This window comes from Myotis daubentonii, chromosome 1, assembly GCF_963259705.1.
Source record: "Myotis daubentonii chromosome 1, mMyoDau2.1, whole genome shotgun sequence".
In the NCBI taxonomy this organism is placed as follows: Eukaryota; Metazoa; Chordata; class Mammalia; order Chiroptera; family Vespertilionidae; genus Myotis; species Myotis daubentonii.
Genome location: NC_081840.1, coordinates 43,581 through 71,360, shown reverse-complemented (window position 1 = coordinate 71,360; position 27,780 = coordinate 43,581). Strand labels below are relative to the sequence as shown.

Below are 27,780 nucleotides of genomic sequence, written 5' to 3'. Positions count from 1 at the left end.
CCTGGGGGGGTGGGTCGTGACCTGGGGGGGCTGTGACCTGGGGAGGTGGGGGCTGTGACCTGGGGGGGTGGGGGCCGTGACCTGGGGGGGGTGGGGGCCGTGACCTGGGGAGGTGGGGGCTGTGACCTGGGGGGGTGGGTCGTGACCTGGGGGGGCTGTGACCTGGGGAGGTGGGGGCTGTGACCTGGGGGGGTGGGGGCCGTGACCTGGGGGGTGTGGGTCGTGACCTGGGGGGGCTGTGACCTGGGGGGGTGGGGGCCGTGACTTGGGGAGGTGGGGGCTGTGACCTGGGGGGGTGGGGGCCGTGACCTGGGGGGTGGGGGCTGTGACCTGGGGGGGTGGGTCGTGACCTGGGGGGGCTGTGACCTGGGGGGTGGGGGCTGTGATCTGGGGGGGTGGGGGCTGTGACATGGGGGGTGGGGGCTGTGACATGGGGGGTGGGGGCCGTGACCTGGGGGGGTGGGGGCCGTGACCTGGGGGGGCTGTGACCTGGGGGGGTGGGGGCCGTGACTGGGGCCGTGCGGCAGGTGACACTCTCTGTGCTGTTTGCAGACTACGTCTACTTCGAGAACTCCTCCAGCAACCCCTACCTGATCCGGAGGATCGAGGAGCTCAACAAGGTAGTGTGCGCACACGTGCATGTTGTGTGTGCTGTGTGTGCACGTGTGTGTGCTGTGTGTGCACATGTGTATGTTGTGTGTGCTGTGTGTGCACGTGTGCACATATGCGTGTGTGGGAATGAGTGTGTGTGGGGAGGAGGTGCGCCCTTCCTGGGCCCCCCCCTGGTTTGACTCTCACCGACAAGACAGAAGCCGCCCGGCCTCTGAGCCCTGTCGGGTGGGGGCCTGGCCCCTGTCTGCCTGCCCGTCCCCCCAAACCACGTCCCGAGGGGCACAGGCGCCCGGTCAGGGACAGGCAGGGACACCCGGGGCGCTGCGCACGGGCGGGGGTCCCGCGGGGGGGCACGGGGTGTGGGGGGTGTCAGCGTGGGCCTGGAACAGCACGGAAGCCCCCCAGGGAGGGTCCTGGAGGAAACCGGGGCGCCGGCGGGGCTGACGGGCGGGGGACGGCAGGGCCCCCCAGGATGCTGGGCTCTTGTTTTCTCCTCCGAACTTGGGTTGGACACCGGTTGCATTTACACTGTGGTCCTGAGAGAATCAGATCTTTACAAACTAGAGAAACGGCTGTTTGGGAAGAAAAGGGAAGGCGGGGCTGAGGCATGAGCGCGGGGACATCAGGTTGGGGCACGGCCAGGCCCTGGGGACGGGGAGGGGCCGCCGCCCGGGCAGAGCCCGGCCAGGCTGGCGCCGGGCAGCTCCCAGACCCCTCCGGACGCCAGGAGAGGCCCTGAGAGGGCCGGGGAGGAGGCCCCGGGAGGAGAGGGGAGGAGGGGGGCCGCGGGCGGGCGGGCGAGCGAGCGGGCGAGCTCCCCAGAGGCCTGGGTGGCGGCCCTGCCCGGCAGCAGTCGCAGGAGACGTCCTGGAAGCAGAAGCCAGATTGCAGGAACCTTAGGCCTAGAAGACGGGCTGTGCGGGTCTCAGCGAAGGACGAAAGCAGAGGCAGCCGACCCCATGGGCCGGGGACCCCACTCAGCCTGCTCCCCGGTCTCACTGGGCAGCGTGGGGCGGCCTCAGGACCGAACCGTGGAGCGCTGCCGCCCGCGCTGGCTCCCGGGGCTCAGGACGCAGGCGAGGGGCCCCCGCCGTCCCGTGTCCCCCCGCGCCCGTGGGAGCCCAGCTGCGGGAGGGCCGAGCAGATGGGGTCAGGTTGGAGCCGTCAGGGCCGAGGTGCGAGGACGGGCCGCGCACGGGAAGGAGCCGGAGGGCAGCTGCCATGTCTGGCCTCCTCGCCCGAGTGGGACAGGCAGGCCCTGCAGGTGCCCGGGCGCAGCTGGGGACGGGGGACACGGGGCACATGGGGCCGAGTGCGTCACATGGAGGGAGCGTCGGGGGGAGGGGGGTGCCCTCAGCCGCCGTCGCCCTCCCACCCCCCCTACCCCCACTCCCCACCCCCCTCCCACCCCCACCCCGGGTCTGCGTGTCCCAGACGCTGGCGGCGGCAGGTGCTGGCAAAGCAGCCGGTTCGCACTCCCCGGGCTCCCGGGCTCGGGGCGCCCTGCTGAGGCCGGTCTGTGGAGGAGACCCAGGCACACGCCCCCTCGCCATGGTGTGCTCCGCCCCTGGCCATGGTGTGCTCCGCCCCTGGCCATGGTGTGCTCCGCCCCTCGCCATGGTGTGCTCAGCGCGGGGAGCACTGTCGCGGGGACCCTGCGGGGTGGGGCTGTGGAGGGAGCCTGTGTTGTCATGAAAAACGTCCTCCGTTCCTGTCGGTCGGAAAAGCTCTGTCCTCCTGTGAGGTCACCTGCCCGGCGACCTGCCTCGCCCTCCGTGTTCCCTGTGCTGAGTGTCCACAGCGGCTCTGCCCGGCGCTGGGCGGGCGCCACGGCCCCGGGCTGCCTCTCGGATCCCCCGCATCCCTGCCCGGCGCCTGGGGTGGTGCTGGGTGGACAGCTGCCAGCGGCCACCTGTCCCTCACCGGCGGCGGCCCCCCCCCCGTCCCTTGGCCCCCCGTCCCTCACCTGTCAGTGGCCCCCCCGACCCTTGGCCCCCCGTCCCTCACTGGTCAGTGGTCCCCTGTCCCTTGGCCCCTGTTCCTCACCGGTCAGTGGCCCCCCGTTCCTCACCGGTCAGTGGCCCCCCGTCCCTTGGCCCCCCGTCCCTCACCGGTCAGTGGCCCCCTGCCCCTTGGCCCCCCGTCCCTCACCGGCGCCTCGGAGCTGCCAGGGCGGTGGATGCTCAGCCAGAAGGCAGAGCAGCTTTGGCTGATCCCTGGTCATGGCTGACCTTTCTGGCGGCTGGGGGTCAATCAGGCTCTGGCCCCGAGCAAGGCCTGCCTGCGGGAGGAACTCAGAAGCCAGGTCCCCTGGAGGGGGAAGAGAAGGGGGGGGAGGAGAAGGGGGAGGGGGGAGGGGACGCAGGGGGGAGAAGGGGTGGGGGGAGGGGACGCAGGGGGCTGGGGAAGGGGGAGTCGGGGGGCTGGGGGGGAGGAGGCGGGGGTCCGTGGGGGGGGAGGGGCAGAGCTGCCGGGTGACCCCGCCCCCTTGCTGCTGCAGACGGCCAACGGGAACGTGGAGGCCAAGGTGGTGTGCTTCTACCGGAGGCGGGACATCTCCAGCACGCTCATCGCGCTGGCCGACAAGCACGCCAGTGAGTGCCCCTGCCCCCCCCCCCCACGGCCCCCTCCTTCGGCAGCTGTGGCCTGGGGTGCTGTGCGGCTCACCCCGCGTCCCCGCAGTGTGTGGCCCAGGCGGTGGTGCGTGCCCTTCCCCCGCCCGCTCCAGAGAGCAGGTCCCCGGGAGGGGAGTGTCACTGCCTGCAGGGGGGTGCCCTGGTGCAGGGGGGGGCCCTGGGTGCAGGGGGGGCCCTGGGTGCAGGGGTGGGGCCCTGGGTGCAGGGGAGGCCGTGGGTGCAGGGGTGGGGCCCTGGGTGCAGGGGGGGCCCTGGGTGCAGGGGGGGCCCTGGGTGCAGGGGGGGGGCCCTGGGTGCAGGGGGGTGGGGCCTTGGGTGCAGGGGGGTACAGGGGGGCCTTGGGTGGAAGTGGGGTTGTGGCCTGGGCCTCGGTGCGGTTTGGTACCACCTTCCGTGGTCTCTGGCCACCGAGTGCCCTGGCAGCATCCCCGTGCCGCAGGTGCCGCACCCAGTGGGTGCTTGTGGGGCCCAGGGATGGGCAGGGCGGTGCGGAGGCCCGAGTGTGGGCACTGCCTGGAGCAGCCGCCTCCCCAGTCCCCGCCCGCTACCCCCGCCCACTACCGACTGGGCGGCTCTGGGATTCCCTGCGGCCACCACTGGGGGGCAGCAGAGGCCGGGGCTGGTGGTGACTCTCGGCCCAAGGGCAGGGACCCAGGTCAAAGCCAGTCACCGCCAGCCCTGGGGGAGGGGCCACAGCTGGAAACGCCGCTCCACACCCCCCCTCCCACACCCCCCCTCCCACACCCCCCCTCCCACACCCCTCCCCCCACACCCCCACACCCCTCCTCGGGGGCCTGGGCCCGCAGGGTGGGGAGGGGCCGGCAGGCAGCCCTGCCTTGGCGTCCCACAGCCCCGCATCGTGCCCTCAGGGGCACCCCACCCCGGCCGTGTCTGCTGGGTGCCCACGCGGAGGCCTCCCTGTGCCCGCAGCCCGTGGGCAGCGCTAACCCTGCCCCCCTTCTGTCCTCCAGCCCTGTCTGTCTGCTACAAAACCGGGTCCGGGGCTGACGGCGAGGAAGGTAGGGCCCTCGGCTGGGCAGGGCTGGGCTGGGCAGGGCTGGGCTGGGCTGGGCTGGGGGCTGCGGCCCCGCTGGTGCGGGACCAGGTGTGGGACCCGCTGACGCCCGGCTGCAGGGGAGATGGAGGAGGAGATGGAGAACCCCGAGATGGTGGACCTGCCCGAGAAGCTCAGGCACCAGCTGCGGCACCGGGAGCTGTTCCTCTCGCGGCAGCTGGAGTCGCTGCCCGCCACCCACATCAGGTAGCCGTGCGGGGAGGTGCGGGGAGGGGGCACGGGGGGCACGGGGGGGGGCATCCACGGCGGGCAGCCCTCCCGACACCCCTGTCTCCGCAGGGGGAAGTGCAGCGTCACTCTGCTCAACGAGACCGAGTCGCTCAAGTCCTACCTGGAGCGGGAGGTGAGGGCCACTGCGGGGGAGGGCTGCTTCGCCCAGGCTTGGCGCCCAGCCCTCCCTCCCTGGCCCTGCAGCTCCCCTGGCTCGGGCGCCCCCACGCCCACCCCCGCTGCACCTCCACCCTGAGGGCCTGGGGTGGGCAGGGCTGGGCCTGTGGTCGCCCGGTGGTGAGAGGGCCTCTGAGTTTATAAAATCAAACAGGTCAGCGCAGCTGTGGGCTCGGGGCCCAGCCTCGTCCCTCGTCCCTCGGGCAGGAGCGGGGCGCTTGTGTTGGAGGCTGCCCCCCTCCCCCCGGCGGCGCACAGCCGTCCCGTGAGAGCTGCCCCTGGCAGGGCGGGTGCCGAGGCCCATGGGTCAGTGGCGGCCCAGAGGGCAGGTCACGTGCAGGGCAGCGCTGGGCACGTCCACCCCCCACAGAGCCGGCCTCGCGGGCTCCCTGGGCGGGGGGTGGGGGGGGTGACGGCGGATGGCGGAGACAGGGTCCTGGGGGGCAGCCAGGGGCCGTGCCGGGGCCTGACGGGTCGCAGTCGGGAGCCTGAGGAGCCGCCGGCAGGCGGCCTGGAGCCGGCCACAGGGGCCCGCGCGCGCGGCAGCTCTGGGTGACCTCTCGCCCGCGGAGCCGGGGCGCGGCCGTGGGTGTGGGGCGCCCCCTCGTGCAGCCACAGGCCGAGGGCGGGGAGGCCGTCGGGAGCAAGAGGCGCAGCGCGTGTGCGGGGCCTGGACGCGGAGGCAGCTGGGCTCAGGAAGCGCTCGTCTTCCACGCAGCGGAGAGGGGTGCCCCGGGCCCTGTGACTGGCAGCCTTCCCTGCTCACAGCCGGGCCCCCAGGCCAGGCCCACTCACATGTCCCCTCTCAGCCTGGGCTGGCGGTCCGGGGGGCGGGGTCCGGGGGCGGGGTCCGGGGGGCGGGGTCCTGGGGAACAGGGGTCTTGGTGGGCGGGGTCCTGGGGGCGGGGTCCTGAAGGCGGGGTCCTGAAGGGTGGGGTCCTGGGGGGCGGGAGTCTTGGTGGGCGAGGCCTGCAGTGAACAGGACTCTGCCCAGAAGGGCGCTAGGGCCTCTGGGAGGCGTGACGCCGTGACGCCGAGGGGCTGGTTAATTTCGGGGGACAGCAGGGACTGGGAAAGCCCTCAGGGAGGGGAGGCTGCAGGGTGGGCAGTGGGCAAGGAGCCGGGCCTGGCCGCCCGCTTGTGGCTCAGCCACAGGCACTTCCAGGGAGCACGGGGGTGGGCGCAGCGGTGTGGACGGCAGGCGGCTGCGTGCGGGCCGGGCAGCCAGAGGCGGGCGGCGGCTGCACCCACAGCTCGGCCGCGTCCAGGGCGCTCTGTGACTTGGCGTGTGCGTCTCCTGTGACGATCGCAGGAAAAACAGCGTCTTCGAGTGCCATGCCCAGAACCTGTCAGACCCCCCCCCCTCCCCCCGCGGCCTGGGGTTTGGGCCGCTGTTCACGCTCCCAGGAGCCCTCCCCACCTGCTGCAGGGGGAGGGCGCGCTCGGTGCCCGCCAGCCAGCGGCCACTCAGCGGCTGGCGTCGGCCGTGGCCGCTCCTCGGGGCTGGGCAGGCCCGGCCGGTGCTCACGGCGGCGCTGTCTTCCAGGACTTCTTCTTCTACTCCCTCGTCTACGACCCGCAGCAGAAGACGCTGCTGGCCGACAAGGGGGAGATTCGTGTGGGCAACCGGTACCAGGCAGACATCACGGACCTGCTGAGGGAAGGTGGGCGCCAGCGGGCTCGGGAGCGGCGACCTAGGAACCAGGAGGCGGCTGGGTCGGTTCCTGGTCAGGGCAGGTGCCGGGATTGCGGGCTCATCCCCAGTAGAGAGCGTGCAGGAGGCAGCTGACCGTGCTGATGTTCTCTCCCTCTCCCTTCCTCTCTCTGAAAACACCAATAAAAACACGGAAAGGAAAGTGGTGGCCGCACACGGGCAGCCTGCGTCCCTCCTGCAGGCACCAGGCCGGGGCCCCTTTGAGCCGGGACAGGCCGAGCTCGGTGAAAGCCGCCTCCTGCAGCCGCCTGCGGCCGGGGGCCTGGCCCCTCTGTTTCCCCGTCTCTGAAAATGGCTGCTGCCGTGGCCACCGTCACCTCCTCTCCTGTCACACCCACCTGGCTGTCACCCGCCCCCCCGGCTGTCACCCCCACCTGGCTGTCACCCCTCCCCGGCTGTCACCCCTACCTGGCTGTCACCCCCCCCGGCTGTCACCCCCACCTGGCTGTCACCCCCCCGGCTGTCACCCCCACCTGGCTGTCACCCCCACCTGGCTGTCACCCCTCCCCGGCTGTCACCCCCACCTGGCTGTCATCCCCCCCCCCGGCTGTCACCCCCACCTGGCTGTCACCCCACCCGGCTGTCACCCCCACCTGGCTGTCACCCCCCCCCGGCTGTCACCCCCACCTGGCTGTCACCCCCCCCAGCTGTCACCCCCACCTGGCTGTCACCCCTCCCCGGCTGTCACCCCCACCTGGCTGTCACCCCCCACCCGGCTGTCATCCCCACCTGGCTGTCACTCCCTCCCCCCCCCCCCCCCCCGCTGCCGTTTCTGCCAGAGGGACGTTTCTGTGTTGGCAGTGACATAAGATTGTTGGCTGAGCCCCGGGCGGCACAGCAGGGACACCTGCTTGTATCAGAGCGTCTCCCACGCTGAGCCTGGCGCCCTGGGGCCGGGTGCACACGCTGCCGGCCAGGACCTGCCTGCCTGTCCCCTGCCCGGGGCTCTCAGGACGGGCTTGCACTGTGTGACCCCGGGGTCTCTGCCTGCCCTCGGCCGGCTCCTCCCGATGGACATCCCAGCGAGGGTGCCCTTGGCGTCCAGGGGTAGCTGCCCAGCCCTTCCTGAGTGACCTTTGTGAGGCCGCGGCCTCTCGCCTCCTCCCATGGCCGTGATGTCTCATTTCTGAGGTCTTGCCTCCCGCACACTTTTGCATGTGCCTCACACACGCACACCGACACACTTACATGTGCACATATGCCACCCACCTACACAGACAGGCATACACGTGCACACCCTGCACACATGTTCACACACGCACATGGTCACGCTCATACACACACATGCTCTACACTACGCACACATGATTGCATAGACGTTCACGCGTGCACACACATGCCCTTCCTGGTGGTTGGTGTGTCGTCTGTCTGCCATGTGGTCGGGTGTAGGAGTCGCTCAGCCAGGCTGACGGCAGGCGGTGTGGTGGCAGCGCCGTCCCTTCTGCCTCACACACACGGGTCTGTGTCCCGTGTGGTCAGGCTGTGCCACCTCCCGTCACGTGGTCCCCACGGGGCAGGCAGGCCTCGGCCCCAGAAGGCATCGGGCAGCCCCGGTCTCCTCGCAGCCGTGGTCTCAGGCGCCTCTTCCCGCAGGCGAGGAGGACGGCCGCGACCAGTCCAAGCTGGAGACCAAGGTGTGGGAGGCCCACAACCCGCTCGTGGACAAGCAGATCGACCAGTTCCTGGTGGTGGCCCGGTGAGCGCGCTGCCCGGCCCCGGGCGGGTGGGCGGGGGTCTGTCCCGCCGGGGCCCCCGCGCGAGGGCGTCTCCAGTGGGTGCCACTCCTTCCTGTCCCTGGGCCGCTCCTGTGCCAGCCGTTGTGCCCAGGTTGTCCTGGCGCCGTCTGCCAGCCGGCCCGCCAGCCGGCCCGGGGTCAGCTCTCTCCTCCCCCAGCTCCGTGGGCACCTTTGCCCGGGCCCTCGACTGCAGCAGCTCCGTCCGGCAGCCCAGCCTGCACATGAGCGCCGCGGCCGCCTCGCGGGACATCACCCTGGTGAGTGCTCTCCGCGGGCAGCTGAGGCCAGGCACCACCACCCAGGGCACCTGCAGGGCCAGCACCCGCCGTGGGAGGGGCCCCTGCCCGGGGCCCACACGTCCTCACACCTGGTCCCTCACTCACATCCACATGTACACACATTCACACACAGACACATACATTCACACACACACACACTCACACATACACATTCGCGCGCGCACACTTGCGCACACAGACACACAGACATTCACTCACACAGACACATGCATATTTGCACACACTCGCACATACATACACAGACATACTTGCGCGCGCACACACAAACACACATACAGAGACAGAGACATTGACACGCACATGCACACACAGACACAGAGACATACCCATAGACACACACATGCACACTCATACAGATGCACACATGCACACACAATCACACACACACACGCACACAGAGACATTCACACACACACACACACAAAGACAGACACATGCACACTCATACACTCACACATGCACAAACACACACACATACACAAACACACTTATGCTCACACATACACAGACACATGCACGCTCACACAGAGACACTCACACATACACACTCTCACATAGACTCACACACACACACCCTCCCACCAGTGACATGACAGCTCTCTGCCCCCAACCCCATGGCTGTAGCATCTGCCCTGCCTGGGCGCTCTCTCCCTGGAGTCATTGCACCAGCTGGGGGCGGGGTGTGGCAGTGAGAATTAGGTCCATCGCCCACCAGGGCTCCCCATGCTGGTGTGACCCCCCCCCCCCCGGCCCAGGCCTGGCCAGCCCATCCCCACCCTCATCACTGCCCCCCTCACTCCTGAGCCCCCCAGGGCTCTCTCCTTTCTTCTGTCGGGGAGGGTTCCCCATGAGTCCCTGGGTGGGCACAGGGGTGTGGGAGGCCCGGCGAGTGACCCTGCGTCTCGCCGCAGTTCCACGCCATGGACACGCTGCACAGGAGTGTGTACGACGTCGCCAAGGCCATCTCGGCGCTGGTGCCGCAGGGCGGGCCCGTGCTGTGCCGGGACGAGATGGAGGAGTGGTCGGCCTCGGAGGCCAGCCTGTTCGAGGAGGCGCTGGAGAAGTACGGGAAGGACTTCACCGACATCCAGCAGGACTTCGTGAGTGCGCTCAGCCCCGCAGGCGCGTCCCTGCCGTCACGGCTCCTCGCACGCCCGGGGCGAGGGTCAGGGCTGGGCGTCACGGTCCTCACCATCTTTCTCTTTTTTAGTAGATTCTTATTCATCTCAGAGAGGGAGGGAGAGGGAGAGAGATAGAAGCATCAGTGATGAGAGAGGACCATGGATTGGCTGCCTCCTGCACGCCCCACACTGGGGATCGAGCCCACTACCCGGGCCTGTGCCCTGACCCGGAATCGAACCCGGGACCTCCTGGTTCCTAGGTCGACACTCAGCCCCTGAGCCACGCCGGCCGGGCTGCTTGTTGTTTTAACCAGCTGACCTCCCCTTGCCATGTCCTCCACGTGTGTCCCTTGAGGGTGTGTACCCGGGAGCACGGGGCTTGTCCTCACGTGGGCCAGCACCCTCGGGCCCTCCCGCCCTGTCTCATGAAACACTTGCCCTCAGAAAGGACGAGGGGCCTGGGGTCGCTCTCGGCTGTGTCTGTGTGGGGGGTGGGGGGTGACCAGGAGCCCATGGGTGGCAGGCGGCCCGTCCCGAGGGCCAGAGGCAGGGGAACGACCAAGGGGGCGGCGGGGCCGCGGCCCGGAGAGGGTGGCACGGGCGGGCCAGGGGCGCGGCGGGCACGTGGCTGACGTCCACGTCTCGGACGGCCCGCGAGGCAGACGCGTCTAGAACGCTGAGCCAAGTGAGCAGCACCTGTCGGGCCACAAGCAGAGCTAGAGGGGTGGCCGGCTCGCACGGGGCGGAGGGCTCGGCCAGAGCAGGGTGTGCGGGGCGAGCGGCAGCCTCGGGGGCCTGGCCGTGGCACCCCGTCCTGCAGACCTGCGATCCCCTGTGACAGGTCCGGTGGCACCATGCAGGCGGGTCTGAGCCTCGCTCTGAGGCGGCGGTCGGAGCTGAGTCGGGCCCAGGCCTGGCGCCCCGCGTGGTAACAGGGCCTGGCCTGTGGTGGCGCCATGAGCCCAGGCACCAGGCGTTCCTGGAGAACCTCTGGGCGCCCGGCATGTGTGAGCTGAGCGCTGGCGCACGGCGAGTTCAGCAGTTGTGTTGGCGAAGCCGCACGCTCACCAGCGGGACGTGGGCCTGCCGTCCTCGGCCAGGAGCTGGCCCGGGGGGAGGGGCTCAGGCAGAGCCGTGACCTAGAGAAGTGTGTTTAGAAATGGGGGGCTGCTCCCGGCGGTGTCCTGGGGCGCACGGGGCCTCCTCAAGTGCCCTTCTCTCCCCAGCTGCCCTGGAAGTCACTTACCAGCATCATCGAGTATTACTACATGTGGAAGACCACCGACAGATACGTGCAGCAGGTGGGCTGGGGACCACGGACAGACACGTGCACAGGTGGGCTGGGGGACCACGGACAGATACGTGCAGCAGGTGGGCTGGGGGACCACGGACAGACACGTGCACAGGTGGGCTGGGGGACCACGGACAGATACGTGCAGCAGGTGGGCTGGGGGACCACGGACAGACACGTGCACAGGTGGGCTGGGGACCACGGACAGACACGTGCACAGGTGGGCTGGGGACCACGGACAGACAACATGCACAGGTGGGCTGGGGACGTGCACAGGTGGGCTGGGGGACCACCGACAGATACGTGCAGCAGGTGGGCTGGGGACCATGGACAGACACGCGCACAGGTGGGCTGGAGACCACGGACAGACACGTGCACAGGTGGGCTGGGGACTACGGACAGACACGTGCACAGGTGGGCTGGGGACCACGGACAGACAACGTGCACAGGTGGGCTGGGGACCACGGACAGACACGTGCACAGGTGGGCTGGGGACCACGGACATAAGCATCCCAGGGCATCGTGGTTCCATGTGGCAGAACCTGAGGGGCTTTGGGGTGACACCGGAGCTCCGCTCCCTCCCGGCAGCACCTCCCTGGCCGCCTGCTGGCCTCACTGACCCTCTGTTTTGTTTTAAGAAACGCTTGAAAGCCGCCGAAGCAGAGAGCAAGTTAAAGCAAGTTTATATCCCCAACTAGTAAGTGCTCGGCCCCCGCCCCGCCCTCGGCCGGGTGGGCACAGGGGGGCCGTTGAGGGCCCAGGTGCCTGGTGGGGGTGGCCCCGCCCTGGCTCTCCCTCGGCCTCCCAGGTGGCACGCTGCCCAGGCCGGGTCCACCTCCAGGCTGAGCCGAGCGCCAGGCCGGCAGAGCTGGAGTGTAGACCAGGGCCTGAGCCTCCACGGAGCCGCTTCAGGATGCGGGCGAGAAAGCTCGCACCCGGACCAGAGGATGGGCGGCGCCGGGGAGCCCGGCCCCCGAGGAGCTGCGCCCTGACGGCGGCGCCCGCGCCCCCTCTCTTCCTCCCCTAAGTAACAAGCCAAACCCGAACCAGATCAGCGTGAACAACGTCAAGGCGGGCGTGGTGAACGGCGCGGGGGCTCCAGGCCAGACCCCCGGGGCCGGCCGGGCCTGCGAGAGCTGTTACAGTAAGTCCCGGCCGGCGAGCCCCGCCTCCGCAGGACGCCCGCCCCGCCCCGTCGGACCGAGCCGGCCTGGGGGCGGGGGCTGCACGCCGCCAGGGAGCCCTCCGCCCGGGGACGCGGGGACACGCAGGCGCGGTGCGGCGGGCGGGCGGCCGCGGTGTGGTGCCCTCTGCCGTCACTGGTTCTGCTTAAGGATCCGTCTATTTCAACTTTGTTGTCCGTAGCCGCCCAGTCTTACCAGTGGTATTCTTGGGGTCCCCCTAACATGCAGTGTCGCCTCTGCGCGTCTTGTTGGACGTATTGGAAGAAATACGGTGGCTTGAAAATGCCAACCCGCTTAGACGGAGAGAGGCCGGGACCAAACCGCAGCAACATGGTAAGTGGGCCCCTCCCCGCCCCGCGCGCGCCCGGCGGCCGGCCCGCGGTCATGGCGCTGTGTCGGGGCGGCGCGCCCCCTTCCGCAGAGCCCCCACGGCATCCCAGCCCGGAGCAGCGGGAGCCCCAAGTTCGCCATGAAGACGCGGCAGGCCTTCTACCTGCACACCACCAAGCTCACGCGCATCGCCCGCCGCCTGTGCCGAGAGATCCTGCGCCCCTGGCACGCCGCCCGGCACCCCTGCCTGCCCATCAACAGCGCGGCCATCAAGGCCGAGTGTGAGTGCGCCCGCCGGCTCCGCCCACCCTGCAGGAGGGGGGTGCGCGTAGGAGGGGCGTGTGCACAGGAGGGATGTGTGTGCATGTGTGTGTGCAGGAGGGTGTGTGTATAGGAGCGGGGTGTGTGCAAGGGGTGTGTGTGTGTGCAGGGGTGTGTGCGCAGGGGGGTGTGTATGTGCAGGAGGAGTGTGGGCGGGGTGTGCTGTCCTAAGCGCGCTCACACACGCACACACCCGCCCCCGCCCGCCCGCGCCCCCCCCACCCTCCCCCCGCTTGGCGCCCACACTGCTGGCCCCACAGGCACGGCCCGGCTGCCTGAAGCCTCGCAGAGCCCGCTGGTGCTGAAGCAGGCGGTGCGGAAGCCCCTGGAAGCCGTGCTCCGGTATCTCGGTGAGCCTGCCCTGCCCTCCCCCCCTTCCCCTCCCCCAGCTGCTCCTGGGTGCCCGAGCCAGGGTGGCATCTTCTGTGGCCGCCTAGGGCAGGCGTGCTGGGTGGGGCCTGTGCGGCTGCACAGGGAGGGCTTTCCTGGCCTGGGGACCCTGAGCACCTCAGCCGGCGCCTCCGTCCAGCTTCGTGCCCACAGGGGGCCGGGCCAGGGCCTCAGGGGGCGGCAGGGCTCGCGCTTGGCCGGCTCGGGGGCCCCTGAGTCAGTGGAGGTGACTTTCTGCCCGTGAAGGACATTCCGGAGCGGTGAGCTAAGTGCCCACTCAGACCGAGTGGCTTGGCACCGTGGGCTCTGGGGTTGTGGCCCTGCCCGGCCTCGCCCATCCTGTGGGAGGAGGCAGCTCCTGAGAGTCGGCAGTTGGGGGGGGGCACGTCCTGGGCCCGGCATTGGGGCCGTTAATTCATCCTCTGGCCGGCGGCCAGCCTGCTGCCAGCAGCCCCGGTGGCCTGGACGCGGAGGCCTCTGACGGGCCTGCTGGCTTATGTCTCTGTCTGCAGTCCGTGCTCCTGGCCCTGGTCCGCCAGTCGGCTGGGCTGGGGTGCGGGGACCGGCCTGGATGTGGGAGTGGTGGTGGGTCCTCCCCGTGGGCATGGCCCGGTCGTCCCCACCTTCACACGCTTCCTGCTGTGCCCACAGAGACCCACCCCCGCCCCCCCCAGCCCCACCCTGTGAAGAGCGTGTCTGGGGTGCTCAGCGGCCTCACCCCCGCCAAGTCGGCGCCCGTCATCAACAACGGCTCGCCCACCATCCTGGGCAAGAGGAGCTACGAGCAGCACAACGGCGTGGACGGTGAGTCCCGTGGGGCGGCCAGCGGGGCCCGGGGGCGTGGCCAGCGGGGCCTGGGGGCGCGGCCAGCGCAGCCTGCAGCCCAGCCCCGCCCCGCCTGTGCCCTGCCCGCGCCCTGCCCGCGCCCCGCGCCGCTGACCGTGCTCTCTCCTCTCTCCCCTGCCGTCGGGCGCTGCCAGGCAACGTGAAGAAGCGCCTCTTGATGCCCAGTAGGGGTAAGGCCTGGCGGCCGCCGGGGCTGTGTGTCCGCTCGCGTGGGCGCGGCCGGGGCTCGGGGCACGTCCGCGGGGCAGTCCACGTGGGCCAGGCCGCGGCGCCCCCACTTTCCTTGCCTCTTGGCAAAAAGCTCAGAGCTTCAGGGCTTCAGCGGCCCGGTGCCCACTCCGGGCCCACGGCCTCTGCCCTCGGCCGTCCCGCCTCCAGCCGGCGCCTGGTCCAGGGACTGTCCTCGCGCCGCACCGGCGCCCCGCTGCCCGCTGCGCTGTCTGCATCGCACTGTGACTGCCGCATGCCCTCAGCCTCTGCTCTCGTGGTCGCCGTGTTGTGCCTGCAGCTCGTGTGCGCCCTGCCTGGGGGGGTGATGGACGGAGCTGTGGGTGTGGTTGGCGTGGCCGGGGAGGGCTGCCGGGCCCAGGTGGGCACCAGGGCTCAGTGCCCTCAGGGGAAGGGGACTGAGCTTGGGGACGGGGACAAGGCCGCGTGGGGTCCTCTCACCATGCGTGGGGTTGGCAGTGGCTTCAGGAGGGGCTCTTGGAGGTCCAGGTCCTGCCTTTGCCCCTCAGTTGGAGGAGGGCATCAAGGGCTGTGGGGCCGTCAGCCTGGGCTGGGGACACCTGCCCTGGGGAGCGGGCCCGCCCAAGTCGGGTCGGCCCGCAGCAGCAGCCACACAGGGTGGACGGAGCCACGAGGAAAGGGAGGATTCGGGGAACGTGTCCTGAGCTCCTGCCAGCCCCTTGGATGGGAAGTCGGTGGCACCCTGGCACCTTGGGCCGGCCTGGCTGGAGGGCGGCTGGTGCTCTGGGGGCTGGCCAGGCAGTGGGGGGGGACCAGGCTCAGCACCTCGGGGCGTGGGGAGTGGGCCTGGCGGGGCCGGCGTGGGGGCCGCCAGCCAGCCGTCTCCTGGGCACACCTCCCCGCTGCACCTAGGAGCCCCAGCGGGCACGCCCTGTGGGGTCGCCGCCCTGGCCCCCCAGTGCCCCTGTGGCCCGAGGGACCCCGGGGAAGCCCACAGCGCGGGCACAGGGGCCGTCAGCAGGCGCCCTGGGCTTCGGGCTCCTTTCATGAAAGCGATTAACACGCAGGCGCGTGGAGTCCGTGTGCACTTGCGGGTTTTTCTAAAATGGGGTGCTTCCGTGTTGTCTGTCGAGCGTGTGGTCCTGAGCGCTGGGCAGGGCCAGCCCCACCTGGGACCTTAACTCACTCCTGCCCCTCACTCTGCGCCCGCCTCCCCGCCTCCCCCGGGCACGCGCCCACGCTAACACTCAGTGTTTTCTTCTCTCCGCAACCCGGCCCTTTTGGTAGGCACTTACCTGGGTAAGTAGTGCCGGGCCCCGCTCTCACGTGGGCACATTCACACGTGGACACGGTCACACAGAGACATTCATACACATGGACACATGGGCACACTCACACGTGGACACGGTCACACAGAGACATTCATACACACGGACACATGGGCACACACAGACACACTCACACACATGTGCACACTTTCACATAGACACGCGCACATGGGGATGCTCACACCCTTTGCACTCATACACATGGACACACACACTGACATTCATACACGGGCACTCTTACACACGGGCACACTCACATGGACACACATGGGTACCCTCACACATGGGAACGCTCACACACACACACACACACACACGCCCAACACATGGGCACAGGGAGGTGGTGTGGCCCGACTTTGCTCAGGTTCTCACGCAACATGCATGTGGAGCCGGGGCCTCGGTGCAGCTGGGCGGGCGCCTGTCCTGACTCCTGGCGGGAGCTTGCGGCTCCAGCCCCCCAGCCTGGGGTCAGTGAGGGCAGCCGGCCACCTGGGGTCTGAGCGTGCTGGCCGAGGAGTGGCCATCTGTGAGGGCAGCTGTGCTGGGCGGGCCCGGTCACAGTAGCCAGGCCTCCTCTGCCAGCTGAGTCAGCGGCGCGGCCGGGGCTGTGGTTATGAGGCTGACGCCCTCGGAGCCCGGGAGCTGGGGAGCCGCTGGCTGGGCCAGACCCAGGGCAGCTGAGGCGCCTGTCCCAGGCCCCGCTGGGTGTGGGCTGGGGGGGGGGGAGCCCTGGTGGCCTCTCCACAGGCAGGCCGAGGGTGCCCAGGGTGTGAGTGCGCCACGTGCCTCATGTTCTGTCCCCCTCTTGTCAGGCCTGACGAACCACGGACAGACCAGGCACATGGTAAGAGGAGGGCACACGTGTGCACATGGCCCTGGGCTTGGGGAGGAGGTCCAGTGGGACCCGTGGAGGGCAGGCAGGGGGTGCAGGCTGGAGGCCCAGGGACACCCCTCACACCTCCCCTTGCCAGGGACCAAGCCGGAACCTCCTGCTCAATGGGAAGTCATACCCCACCAAAGTGCGCCTCATCCGGGGGGGCTCCCTGCCCCCCGTGAAGCGGCGGCGGATGAACTGGATCGACGCCCCTGACGACGTGTTCTACATGGCCACCGAGGAGACCAGGTGGGGCCCCGGCCACACGGGCGGGCGGCGGGGGTTGGGGGGCGTGCGTCCTCCTCACCGGGTGCCCTGCCCTCACAGGAAAATCCGCAAGCTGCTCTCGTCCTCGGAGACCAAGCGCGCGGCCCGCAGGCCCTACAAGCCCATCGCCTTGCGCCAGAGCCAGGCCCTGCCGCTGCGGCCGCCCCCGCCCGCGCCCGTCAACGACGAGCCCATCGTCATTGAGGACTAGCCGCCCTGCCCGCCGCTGCCCGGCGCCGACCACGGCCCGCCCCGCCTGCGCCCACCGCCCGCCCGGTTTTGGTAGTGCCCTCCCGCCCCCGCCCGCAGAGAAGGCGCCCAGCCCGAGGGGGGACGCTGACTCCCGGCGGCGGGCGCTGATCCTAGCTTTGTGTTCCTTTTCGGCCGGAGCGGAGCGAGGGGCCGCCCAGCGCCCGCACCACCCCGTGCGGCCCGGCGGCCGGAGTCCTGTTGTGTTCTGTTGAAGGTGCCGTTTTAAATTTTATTTTTATTACTTTTTTGTAGATGAACTTAAGCTCTGTACCTTACACCTGGAACGTCAGGGCCGGCGCAGCCGGCGGCCGAGCTGCCTGGCGGGCCGCCCCTTGTCTTTTCAAGTAATTTTCATATTAAAAAAAACAAAGGAAAAAAAACTCATAAAAAAGAAAAAAAACAAGTAGGCCTTCTTATGTCTTTTGTCTCTATTCCGCTCCCTGTCCGAGCCCCAGCCCCCACCCCCACCCCCACCCCGGCACCTCGGAGGAGCCGGCCCAGGAGGGACAGGCCGCGCGGGGCCCTGCTGGCCGGGCGGGTGGGCTGTGGGTGGCTCTAGGCCCAGCGGACCCCCCCCCCCCCCAGGAGCCCCAGGGAGCAGCATGTGGCCCTTGGCTTTCCTGGCCTCCCTCCCTCACCTCCGCCCACACCTGCCTCCTTCAGGGCCTGGCCCAGCCCACCACCCTCCCGAGGGGCTGGGAAGAGGGCCGGTGGGGCTCCGGGCCCTCACGGCAGAGCGGACACTGTCTGAGGCAGGGTGGGTGGCCAGGGCCCCATCCACCGTGGCCGTGGGGCAGCCAGCACAGTTGGGGTGGCCGGCCCGCCGTCCTGCTCCTGGCAGAGCCCTGCCCAGCTGTGGCCGCGAAGCCTGGCAACCCCAGCAGGTGTGGTTTCCTCATGGGAATTCACTCAGATTTCAGCAAGGGCTTCTCAGAAACCCTACCTTGGGCATCCCCGCACCCACCCACCTGCGGCCGCCAGCCCAGCCCGGAGGGGCTGAGGGAGGGACACAGACGGGCTCCCTCCTCCCGCCTGAGCCCCGCCTCCGCTCCCCTGCCTCCCCGTGAGGCATGCACATCTCGGCAGGGGCTGGAAATAGAAGCCACTGCTCACTGCTGGGGAGATAAGGGGCGCCAGGCCTCCCTCTGACAACCTGTGAGGGAAGGAGGGTGACAGGCCGGGGTGTCGCAGGACGGCTCAGCACCCCGGCCCACTCCAACCTGCAGCCCTGCCCCCGCAGCCCCCGCTGCCCAGGATGCAGACCACAAGGTGACCTTGAGAGCTTCCCCGCGGGAGGGGGAGGCTCTGCCCAGGCCCTGCCTCCGGCCCCCCAGCCCCCCTTCCCTCCTGAGGCTCAGGGCACCCTCCCTGCCTGCTGCCGCCCAGGCCTGAGCAAGGTGGCCCCTACCCTTCCTGCTGGGCAGACAGGCCCTGAGGAGTACGCCCCCCGCCCAGGAGTGGGGAGTGGGCACACACTGGGGAGCAAGGGCCGAGGGCGCCACCCTTGGAGGCCCCGCACAGGCTGCTGCCCTGTCGCCCCGGGGTCAGGGCCATCTCATGCCGACTAGAGTGGTCCCCACGGGGCCCTGCCTGCCGAACGCCCCACACCCTCGGGGAGCCCAGCCTGGGTCCCGCAGACGGAGCTCCAGGATCCTGATGTCATCTGCCAACGTTGCCAGGACGACGGGCACAGGAAGACTGGTGATCTGGTGGATGCCATGCCACTGTGGCCCCAGGGGAGGGATCTGCCCCCACGCCAGGCCCCGCCACCTCAGGGCCCTGCCTGCTCACCTGGAACCTCCCTGGTCCCTGTCACCCTCAGTGGCCTCAGGTGGACGCTGTTGCTCTGTGTCCATTGGTCAGTGACCCTGCCCACCAGGTCCAGAATAGCCCTGGGGCATGAGGGAGCCTGGGGCCTGGGGCTGTGGCTGGGGGCAGGGCACTGTCCCGTGCTCTCCAGGGCATCTGGCCAGGGCCAGATGCCATTCCTTGGACCCACCCCGTTCTCTCTCCAGGCAGGGCTGGGCCCGGGACCTCCCCCCAGACACCTGTGCGGGCCAGGCCGCCTCCACAGCGGTCAGTCCTGCCACTGTCAGAGGTGGAGTGGCAGGATGGGGAGCCTGGCCGGGGCTCCCAAGCGGAGAGGGCATGGTAACTGCCACTTGGTGGGCACCGGGCCAGGAATTAAATTATTCAGGGACACCTGAACCGGCCTGAGCAAGGAGCAGGCTGAGAATGAGTGACCTGGGTGAGCCCCACAGCTGGCCACCCTGTCCAGGAAGGGACCGAGGCCTCCTGCCCGCCTCTGCCCGGGCTGGCTCGAGGCCAGAGCCGGGCGCCGGAGGGGGCTGGTCAGGCTGGTCGGTCAGGCTCCGGGGAATCTTGTGTTTCAGTGGCTGTAGGGTGTGAGTGTGCGGGTGGGGGGGGGGGGTAGCCACACCAAGGAGCTGGCCAGGGCAGGGCGCCAGGAACCCTGGGTTCGGGAGGTTGGGGACACTGGCTGCTCCTCCACTCCACTGGTGAGGGACGGCGCCAGGCCCCGCCCCAGTCTCCGGCAGAGGAGAGTGGGTGAGGGGTGCTGGTCCTGTCACCTGGGCCTGGAGGGGTCTGTCCGCCTGACAGGTTGAGGCTCAGCTGGGGCTGGGGGCCCAGAGAAGGGCCTATGGTGAGGGGAGCCCCGAGAGGGCGGAGGGTCCTCCAGGTCCCCTCAGGTGGGAGTGCGGCGGGGTTAGGGCGGATCCTGCAGGCTCGGGTGGGCTCGGGGAGGTGGGCGTGGCCGGCAGCCCCTGTAGGGGGAGGGCTGCAGGGCCCTAGCCGCCCCCCCCCACCCCCGCCTGCCCCTCCAGAATGCTCTGAGGCCAAGAGGCTGGAGGTGGGAGGCTCTGGGCCCTGCTGGTGGGTCCAGGAGAGGGATGCGCCGGCCGGGCTCCAGCGGAGTGGGGCGCCCCTCCCCGCGCTCCCCATCTCCCCCCCTCTCCGCCCCTACCACCCCCTGGAGGGCATAGAACACCTTCCGCCCCAGCCAGCCCCGCGAGCCCCGGCGCCGGCCGCCCCCTCCCCGCCCCTTCCAGCAGCTTCTCTCCCGCTGTTTTTGGAAGCGGCGGGCGCCCTGCCCTCCACCCGCTGCGCCCTCGGCACCACGGACGGTGTGGGGCGGGGCGCGGCGGGGGGGGGGGGGGCGGGAACCGGCCTTGGGCCGCGTGGCCGACCCGCCAGGAATCCGGCTCGGATCCCGCCGCGCGGCCGTTGCTATAGAAACCGAGCAACAAAGGGATGAGGGGCGCGCGACAGGGTGGGGGTGGGGTCCTCTGGGGGAGCCCGGGCGCCTGGGCCGGGCGTGGCGGGCGGGCCTGCCGTCGGGCGTCCGTCTGCTTGACCAGGGGACGCCCTTCCGGACCCAGGCCCCGCTGGCCCTGACGCCCCCAACCGAGGGGGCCGCGCACTCCCTGTCCCGCCCCGCCCGCAGCCCCGACGTTGCCATGGAAACAGGCAAGGCGCGGTCAGACCAAGGCAGAGGCCGCCTCGTGCGCGGGGCCGGGGGGCGCCAGGCAGGTCCAGCCGCCCCCGGCCCGTCGCCTGGCAGGTGCACCCCCGCCCCGGCAGCGCCCCCACTCCAGGCTGCGGAGCCCGGGGGGCGGGATCCCGACGCCCCGCCCCGGCCGCGGAGCCAATGGGCGCGCGGACAGCCCGGCGGGCGGGGCGGGCGGGGCGGGCGGGGCGGCCAAGGCGGCGGCGGCGACGCGGAGACGGGCGCGGGCCGAGGGCGCGAGCCGACCGGGTGCACCGACGACCATGGCCTCCAAGTGCCCCAAGTGCGACAAGACCGTGTACTTTGGTGAGTGCCCGGCCCGGCCCGCGCCCCGCCCGCCCCGCGCAGCCTCGGCTGCAGACCGCGGAGCCCCGCGGAGCCCCGTGCGCCCGGCCGCCGCCCTGGGATGCGCGGCCCCCGTCGGATCCGCCGCGCGGCCCGTTCGGGTGCGGCCGGGGCTGGAGCTGAGCCGGGGTGGGGGCGGCCACGCCCGGACCCAGAAACGGCCGGTGGGGGTGGGGCGCGGGCGCGCGTGGCCCCCGGGATGAGGCCGGAGTTGGGGGAGCGTCCCGGGTCCCGGGCGCGTCGCGGTCTCGGGAGGCGCCGAGCGGAGCGCGGGTCAGGCGGGCCCCGTGCTCGGAGCGCCTCCCTCGCTCTCCGACTTTCTGGGACCTTTCCCGCGCACCCCGCCTCGCCCACCCGCGCACACATGACATGGCCCGGCCGGCGTGGCCCCAGAGAACCCCCACCCTCACTCTGGCCTCAGCCCACGCTGGGCCGGGGCAGATCCGGGCTCGCTCTGGACTCGGGCCACGCGGGGGCGGCCTTGGCCTCTTCCCCCGCGTGTCCCAACCCGCTTCCTCGGTGCGAGTCTCCCAGGACTTCCCCACGGGCGGAGCGGGGCACGAGCGAGTTCCCCTGAGCGCCCCCGGGTCAGAACAGCCCAGGACAGAAGCGGGCAGAGGGGCGGGGGTTGGCGCTCTCCCCTCCCCGCTCCGCCCCTCCCACCCGCCTGCGAAGAGGGGAGACCGGGCCAGAAGGCAGGATGGCCAGACGGGTGGGGACAGACAAGGGCCCCTTTCCTGGTCACCCTGGAGCAGTGGTCAGGGGCCAGGGTGGGGACAGGCCGAGTGAGGGAAGCCGCCTGGCCTCCCTGCTGACGGCCCGGGACCGGAGGAGGCGGCGGCCAGCGGTTGTTTGCTGTTCCCAGAGGGAGGGACTGGATTTGGCCTGGAGAGCCGCTGGCCTGGCCGCGAGCCGAGGGGCTTCCTGCCGCCGCCGCCTCCCAGGAGCCCTCAGCCCTCCATCCACCCCAGCGAGGGCTCCTGCCGGGGGTGCAGGGCGGGAGACAGCCCCGGGTCCTCCTGCCCACCCTGCTGCCAGGTTTGCCCCCAGCTGCCCTCCCGCTGGGTGGACAGTCCTATGGACGAGGCGGAAAAATGCGCTGCCAGCCTGGGCGGCCGGGCTCCTAGCAGGAAACAAAGGCGCTCAGACCCGCTGGCGGCCGTCCTGGCCGGAGGCGCTGGCGGCGGAGGGGGGGGCGGGATCCTGCCCACCGCCCAGCAGGCTGCGCCCCAGCACCCCCTCCTCAGTAGCCGACACCTGAGTGTGAGCAGAGTGGGACGGGGATACTGTGCCTTTGTGTGCCCAACAATGGTGCGGCCGGGTGGGGTGGCCGTTCCTTTCCAAGCCATAGGCCCCGTGAAGTCTGTCTCCCCAGCTCGGCCAGCGATGTGCGGCTGTTGACCTGTCCCTGGGTCTAAGGGTCATCCCCTGCCCTGAGTGGCCACGTCCCAGAACCCCAGGTGCAGGTGGCGGTGGTGACCCTGACCTGGCCAGGGGAACGGGCGAGGACTCGGCTGGCACCATCTGAACAGCCTTGGGCTCCCGAGCTCCCGCCTTGCCCTGGTGGGGGCCTGAGGGACCCTAGGGGAGGCCCGGCCCAGACAACACCTCTGTGTGAGGCGGGCAGAGCTGCTGGCCGCCTGCCCCCACCCGGAATTCCGGCTGCTCCCCGGCCTTTCTTCCTGCCCTCTCCTCGGCCCTTTTCCTGCCATGCACCCTGGAGAGCCCCCCCACTTCCCTTCATTAGGAGATGGCCGAGCAGCCCCAGCACCGTGTGGGGGGATGGGGAGGGGGCCCGGCCGACCCTCAGCAGCTGGTCCCAGACCCCGGGCTCCACAGCAGCAGCTGGAGGCAGTGGGTGGGGACGCTCAGGGCCAAGTGCAGACAGGCAGGCTCCTGTCCCTGGGGTCCCTCCCGGGGGTGGAACTGGCCTCCCCACAGGGGTCTGGAGGCTCAGGGCCACTCCCCCAGACCGGGGCCTCTGCCAGCTCCACCGGAGCCTGACTGGGGTTCGGGGCTGGTCAGGGATGTGAGGGAGACGGTGAGGCAGGTGTGATGCTGAGGTTACTGAGGACCCTCCAGCTCACAGCCCTGGGGCAGTGAGGGCCACCCAGACCAGGGGGACAGCGTGGGCCCTGAGGAGGAGAGGGGGTGCATGGCGGGCTCTGACCTCCTGTCCCCCCAGCTGAGAAGGTGAGCTCGCTGGGCAAGGACTGGCACAAGTTCTGCCTGAAGTGTGAGCGCTGCAGCAAGACGCTGACGCCCGGGGGCCACGCCGAGGTGAGCCTCCCTCGGGCTGGGCTGGGGCCACATGGCTCTCCCCCCGCTCGGCACCGCCCTCACCCCGTGCCCCATGCCCTCCACCTAGCATGACGGGAAGCCGTTCTGCCACAAGCCCTGCTACGCCACGCTGTTCGGACCCAAAGGTGAGCCCAGGCGGCCGCCCTGCTGGCTCTGCTCTGGCTGCCGGGGAGAGGGTGTGTGTGGGGGTCTGGGGGGCCCTTTCCAGGACTGTCCCAGCTCACGGTGCCCCCTGGGAGAGGGTCCTGACCCCAATAGGATGGGCCGTAGAGAGCCATTTTCTTTTCTTTCTTTTTTTTAAAAAAATATTACTATTGCCCTGGTCGGTTTGGCTCGGACAGAGCATCCGCCTGCAGACTGAAGGTTCTCGAGTTCAGTTCCGGTCAAGGGCACATGCCCGAGTTGCGGGCTCGATCCCCAATAGGGACATGCAGGAGGCAGCCAATCAATGATTCTCTCTCATCATTGGTGTTTCAATCTCTCTCTCCCTTCCTCTCTCTGAAATAAATAATATTTTACAAATAAATAAAAAATATTATTCATTTCAGAGAGGAAGGGAGAGAGATAGAAACATCAATGCTGAGAGAGAATCATTGATCAGCTGCCTCCTGCACACCCCACACCAGGGATGGAGCCTGCAACCCGGCCCGTGCCCTGACCGGGAATCGAACTGTGACCTCCTGGTTCCTAGGTCGATGCTCAATCACAGCCCCGCTGGCCGGGCTGAGGGCCATTTTCTGAGAAGCTGGGTGCGGTGTGAGGCCTGGGTGGTGGGCGAGGGCACGGGCCACCCCCCACACACACCGTGCCTGCCTCCCCCCAGGTGTGAACATCGGGGGTGCCGGCTCCTACATCTACGAGAAGCCGGCTGTAGAGGGCCCGCAGGTCACTGGCCCCATCGAGGTGCCCGTGGCCCGAGCTGAGGAGCGGAAGGCGAGTGGCCCCCCAAAGGGGCCCAGCAAAGGTGGGCCGGGCTCTGCGTCGAGGGGGAGGTTCGGGAGCCCCTTGGCGGCCCTGACTCGCCTCCCCCCACAGCCTCCAGCTTCACCACCTTCACTGGGGAGCCCAACATGTGTCCTCGCTGCAACAAGAGGGTCTACTTCGGTGAGTGAGCGCCCCGCCCCGCCTGGGGAGGGGCCCGCCCGGGGAGCTGCCGGCCCAGGGCCTCGGGTCACCCTCTCCCCCTCCCCAGCCGAGAAGGTGACTTCTCTGGGCAAGGACTGGCACCGGCCGTGCCTGCGCTGTGAGCGCTGCGGGAAGACGCTGACCCCGGGCGGGCACGCGGAGGTGAGGGACGCGCACGGGCTCGCCCAGGGGGCCGGGCTGGACGGGAGGGTCCTGGGCGGGGCGCGCGGGTGGGGATGTGGGGGGGGGGCGGGCGTTGGGGAGGGGCCTGGGCGGGGCACGCGGGTGGGGATGTGTGTGTGGGGGGGCCGGGCTTTGTGGAGGAGCCTGGGAGGGGCGCCCGGGAGGGGGTGCGGGAGGGGGGGGCAGGAGTTGGGGCGGGGCCTGGGAGGGGCGCGCGGGTGGGGATGTGTGGGGTGGGGGCCGGGCTTTGTGGAGGAGCCTGGGCGGGGCGCGCGGGTGGGGCCCCGGGGCTCGGACCGGAGGGCCGCGCCTGGCGGTGGGGCCTGCCCCCTGGTGGCCAGAGCGGAGGCTCGGTGGCATCGCGCTGTCGGCCCGCCCGGGCCCCCACCACCGAGCCAGGGGGCTGGTCCTGGCTTTGGGAGCTTTCGGGCTCCGGGATGTGTGTGAGGAGGAAGCCACCAGAGCGGGAGGGGACAGGGGAGTCGGGGGACCCCCACCTTACCCCCTCCTGCCCCCAGCACGATGGCCAGCCCTACTGCCACAAGCCCTGCTACGGAATCCTCTTCGGACCCAAGGGTGAGTGTGGCCCGGCAGGTGGGGAACCTGGGGCCCCCTCCCCACCCCTCCGCACCCCCAGCACCCCCTTTTGGCCGTTCTCCACAGGAGTGAATACTGGAGCTGTGGGCAGCTACATCTACGACAGGGACCCGGAGGGCAAAGTCCAGCCCTAGGATCCTGCCTGCCCAGGGCCCACTGCTGGGCCCCGGGGGGACCGTGCCCAGCGGCCCAGTCCTGCCTCAGTTGGTCCGGGCCCAAGTCCGGGGCCTGCGTGTTGGGGGAGGAGGCCGCCACCCATGCCCCTAGAGGCGCCTGCCTGTGCCCGCACCGCGACCCCCTGGTGTGTCCTTGGGCCTCCTTGCCTGTGCGACCCACGTGTCTTCAGTCTGTCTCCTGGCCCCGCGTGTCCCCACGGGCCCGGGCGAGCCTCACGCTCCCCCTCCTGCTGCCCACGCCTCCCACTGTTATTTATCGCCCTTGGCCGGGCGGCCACACCACGCCCCGCGTGTCCCCGGACGGGCCCTCTGCTGTCTCCCACGCTCCTCCCAAGCACCGCCCACCACCCTCCCGTGGCTCACACGCAACGCAGACTTTTGCTCAATAAAATGTTTGAGGATCGCTGGACCCAGCGCCGTGCTTCTGGCTGTGGGAGGGACCTGAGCCCAGCACAGGCCCCGTCTCCGTCCCACCCACGAGGGCTCCTGGCGAGGCTGGCCCGGCTTCTGGGGCAGCAGGTCCTGTTCCCAAGGTTGGCGGTGGCGGGAGGGAGGCTGTTTTGAGCTGTGGGGCCCACACAGGGTGGTGGGAGGCCTCCTGGGAGTGGGGTCCAGGAGTGGAGAGGGGCCTTGATTGCTGAGGTCACCTCCCTGGAGCCTAGGGCTGAGCCTGGACCCCGGGAAATGCCAGCTCTGGGCGTCGTCAGGAGATGCCTGGGGCCATCAGAGACCCCAAGGTGCGGGAGGGGTCAGACTGGGCACAGTGTCAGGGGCATGCCACGTGGGTCTGGGGGGTGGGGAGACAGGTGAGCAGAGGGGTGGATAGCGTGAGGGGGCCTTCAGCCCGGACTGAGCCTGGAATCCCGAGTCCCCCCCCTCTGCTGTGGCTTTCATGGGCAGGGCTAGCAACTTGGTTGCCATGGCGGCCAGCCTGCCTCAGCGCTGGTGGTGGCCCAAGAGCGTGCCCAGCCAGCGTCCCCGAGTCTGTGGCTGCGGTAGTGGCGGAGTCGTTGAGGCCTCCCCGGGCGGGGGCTGCAATGCTCTCCCCATTTCAACCGGACCCCCTGGGAGCTCCGAGGAGCCCCCTCCTGGCGGCACATTTCCCTGTAGCTGCAGCTCCTGGGCACCCCGCCAGAGGGCGCGCCTTCCCTGCCCCTGGGCGCCCTGGGGCAGAGACCGCGCAGACCTCCCCGGCCCCCTGGCCCCCAGCACCCGCCCCCAGCACCGGCCCCCAGGTGCCTCTCCCTCCGCGGAGGCCTGGGCGTCTGGGCCTGGTCACCTCCGAGCCTCGGACGGCCGCCCCTCCTGTGCCCCGCACCCTGGCCCTGGACACCGGCCCCTCCCCCGCCCACCCAGTTCGCGGCTCAGGCTGAACCTGATGCCAGGCCCTTTGTCCGACGGGCAGCCATCCGTGTCCCTGGGGGCGGAGCGACCGGCTCCGATGTCCGGTGAGGCCCGGCCCCGCCGGGCGCCCAGCGTTCCCCCCACCTGGCCGGCGCCGGGGGTGCGGCCAGGGGTGAAGGGCGGGGGGGGGGGAGGGCAGGTAACCCCGGCCCCACCCCGGCAGGGCCGGACAGGTAGGGGCGCCGACGCGCGCTCGAGAGGCTGGCACCGCCCCTCCCCGTCCCAGCGCCCCAGGGAGAACCGACTCCCCGAGCGCCCCCGCCGCGGCCCGGGGCGGCTCCCGGTGTCCGATGGGAAATTCCTGCGCTGGCGGCGGGGGGCGCCGCAGGGCGCAGCCGGGCCCTCCCTCGGGAGCCTGCATGGAAACTATGCGGGAGGAGACGCGGTGCCGGGCGCGCCGGGCCCCAAACTGGGGGCGGGGAGGGGGGTGGCGGGACCTACGCGCACGGAAGGCCCGCCCAGCCCCGCGTGGGAGGGGGTGCAGTGGTCGCCTGGACGCGGAGCACCCCCGCCCCCACCGTCTGGCTAAGGAGGGCGCGCCCCGTTTCCTGCGGGCGCAGGATGACGCGCCGCCTTATTTGTTTCCAAGGGGTTGTTATGGGAACCGGGGCGGGGCCGCTACTGTGGGGCTTGGCGAGGCGTCCCTGGCGCGTAGGTGGGGGACGCGGGGCCCCCCAGCGAGACAGGTGCTTCCTCCTCCGGCTCCCGAAGCCCTGGCCGCATCCGCAAGAGGCAGGGGACGGGCCCGGCCGGTTGGCTCAGTGGGTAGAGCGCAGGCCTGCGGACTGAAGGCTCTCCGGTTCCATTCCTGGTTAGGGCACATGCCGGGGTTGTGGGCTGATCCGGATCAATATTCTCTCTCATCATTGATGTTTCTATCTCTCCCTCTCCCTTCCTCCCTGAAATAAAAATATATTTAAAAAAATAAACGATGCACGACCCCTGACCCCTGCTCAGCCAGCGAGGCGGCCCTGAAATGCCATCTGACCACCACCTTGCTGTACCCCCAAACCCCAGGGCTGCGCACACCTGACCTCCTTCACCGTCCTGCGCCCCAACCGCCCCCCACCTCCCACTGGTCCAGCTTTCCCATGACTCCTGGCCGGGCCCCTCTAGGTCCCTGCCACACCCCTCTACCTCTGCCCTGGGCCGGTGGGGCCCTCTGGCGGGTGCCCCCACTGCCCCAGTTCCGAGGCCCCCAATTCTCTGGGCAGCCCGCCCCTGCTCCTTGTGGACCCCATGCAGCTCAGACTGGACTCCCTGAACTT

The 27,780-nt window shown here is 70.3% G+C and overlaps 2 protein-coding genes across 6 annotated transcripts in view; both read left to right on the top strand.

Annotated features, from left to right (window-relative positions):
• Positions 1 to 17,255, top strand: part of MTA1 (metastasis associated 1) — a 34,145-nt gene extending 16,890 nt beyond the window's left edge. Inside the window, exons 2-21 of one of the 3 annotated variants that reach the window (XM_059684548.1) lie at positions 553 to 620; positions 3,113 to 3,206; positions 4,220 to 4,267; positions 4,383 to 4,509; positions 4,603 to 4,666; positions 6,257 to 6,374; positions 8,018 to 8,120; positions 8,318 to 8,417; positions 9,371 to 9,559; positions 10,807 to 10,881; positions 11,510 to 11,568; positions 11,900 to 12,015; positions 12,237 to 12,388; positions 12,477 to 12,666; positions 12,967 to 13,056; positions 13,748 to 13,900; positions 14,077 to 14,112; positions 16,272 to 16,303; positions 16,431 to 16,582; positions 16,661 to 17,255. In XM_059684548.1, coding sequence (XP_059540531.1) covers positions 553 to 620; positions 3,113 to 3,206; positions 4,220 to 4,267; positions 4,383 to 4,509; positions 4,603 to 4,666; positions 6,257 to 6,374; positions 8,018 to 8,120; positions 8,318 to 8,417; positions 9,371 to 9,559; positions 10,807 to 10,881; positions 11,510 to 11,568; positions 11,900 to 12,015; positions 12,237 to 12,388; positions 12,477 to 12,666; positions 12,967 to 13,056; positions 13,748 to 13,900; positions 14,077 to 14,112; positions 16,272 to 16,303; positions 16,431 to 16,582; positions 16,661 to 16,811 — 2,117 coding nt within the window. In that variant the 3' untranslated portion in view covers positions 16,812 to 17,255. Of the gene's footprint in view, positions 1 to 552; positions 621 to 3,112; positions 3,207 to 4,219; positions 4,268 to 4,382; positions 4,510 to 4,602; positions 4,667 to 6,256; positions 6,375 to 8,017; positions 8,121 to 8,317; positions 8,418 to 9,370; positions 9,560 to 10,806; positions 10,882 to 11,509; positions 11,569 to 11,899; positions 12,016 to 12,236; positions 12,389 to 12,476; positions 12,667 to 12,966; positions 13,057 to 13,747; positions 13,901 to 14,076; positions 14,113 to 16,271; positions 16,304 to 16,430; positions 16,583 to 16,660 lie in introns of those variants that run through there. The other 2 variants (XM_059684558.1, XR_009451324.1) reach the window with 2 other exon arrangements.
• Positions 17,256 to 20,531: 3,276 nt separating this feature from the next.
• CRIP2 (cysteine rich protein 2) lies at positions 20,532 to 25,517 on the top strand. Of its 3 annotated transcripts, none has more exons than XM_059684526.1 (8): positions 20,532 to 20,687; positions 22,912 to 23,006; positions 23,095 to 23,152; positions 23,851 to 23,991; positions 24,063 to 24,131; positions 24,220 to 24,314; positions 24,854 to 24,911; positions 24,999 to 25,517. In XM_059684526.1, exons 1-8 carry the CDS (start codon positions 20,645 to 20,647, stop codon positions 25,064 to 25,066), a joined length of 627 nt encoding a protein of 208 aa, XP_059540509.1. In that variant the 5' UTR covers positions 20,532 to 20,644; the 3' UTR covers positions 25,067 to 25,517. The 3 variants fall into 3 exon arrangements, with proteins under 3 accessions (XP_059540509.1, XP_059540500.1, XP_059540519.1); XM_059684517.1 differs by lacking the exon at positions 20,532 to 20,687 and adding an exon at positions 20,916 to 22,047; XM_059684536.1 differs by lacking the exons at positions 20,532 to 20,687; positions 23,095 to 23,152.
• Positions 25,518 to 27,780: the final 2,263 nt, after the last annotated feature.

What these genes read in the sequence shown, in the direction of transcription:
- CRIP2 (XM_059684517.1), top strand. Translation starts at nt 21,804, where the DNA reads ATGGACGAGGCGGAAAAATGCGCTGCCAGCCTGGGCGGCCGGGCTCCT. An exon ending in CCCAAAGGGGCCCAGCAAAG is followed by an intron (nt 23,992 to 24,062) that starts GTGGGCCGGGCT and finishes CTCCCCCCACAG; the next exon opens with CCTCCAGCTTCACCACCTTC. An exon ending in CCCCGGGCGGGCACGCGGAG is followed by an intron (nt 24,315 to 24,853) that starts GTGAGGGACGCG and finishes TCCTGCCCCCAG; the next exon opens with CACGATGGCCAGCCCTACTG.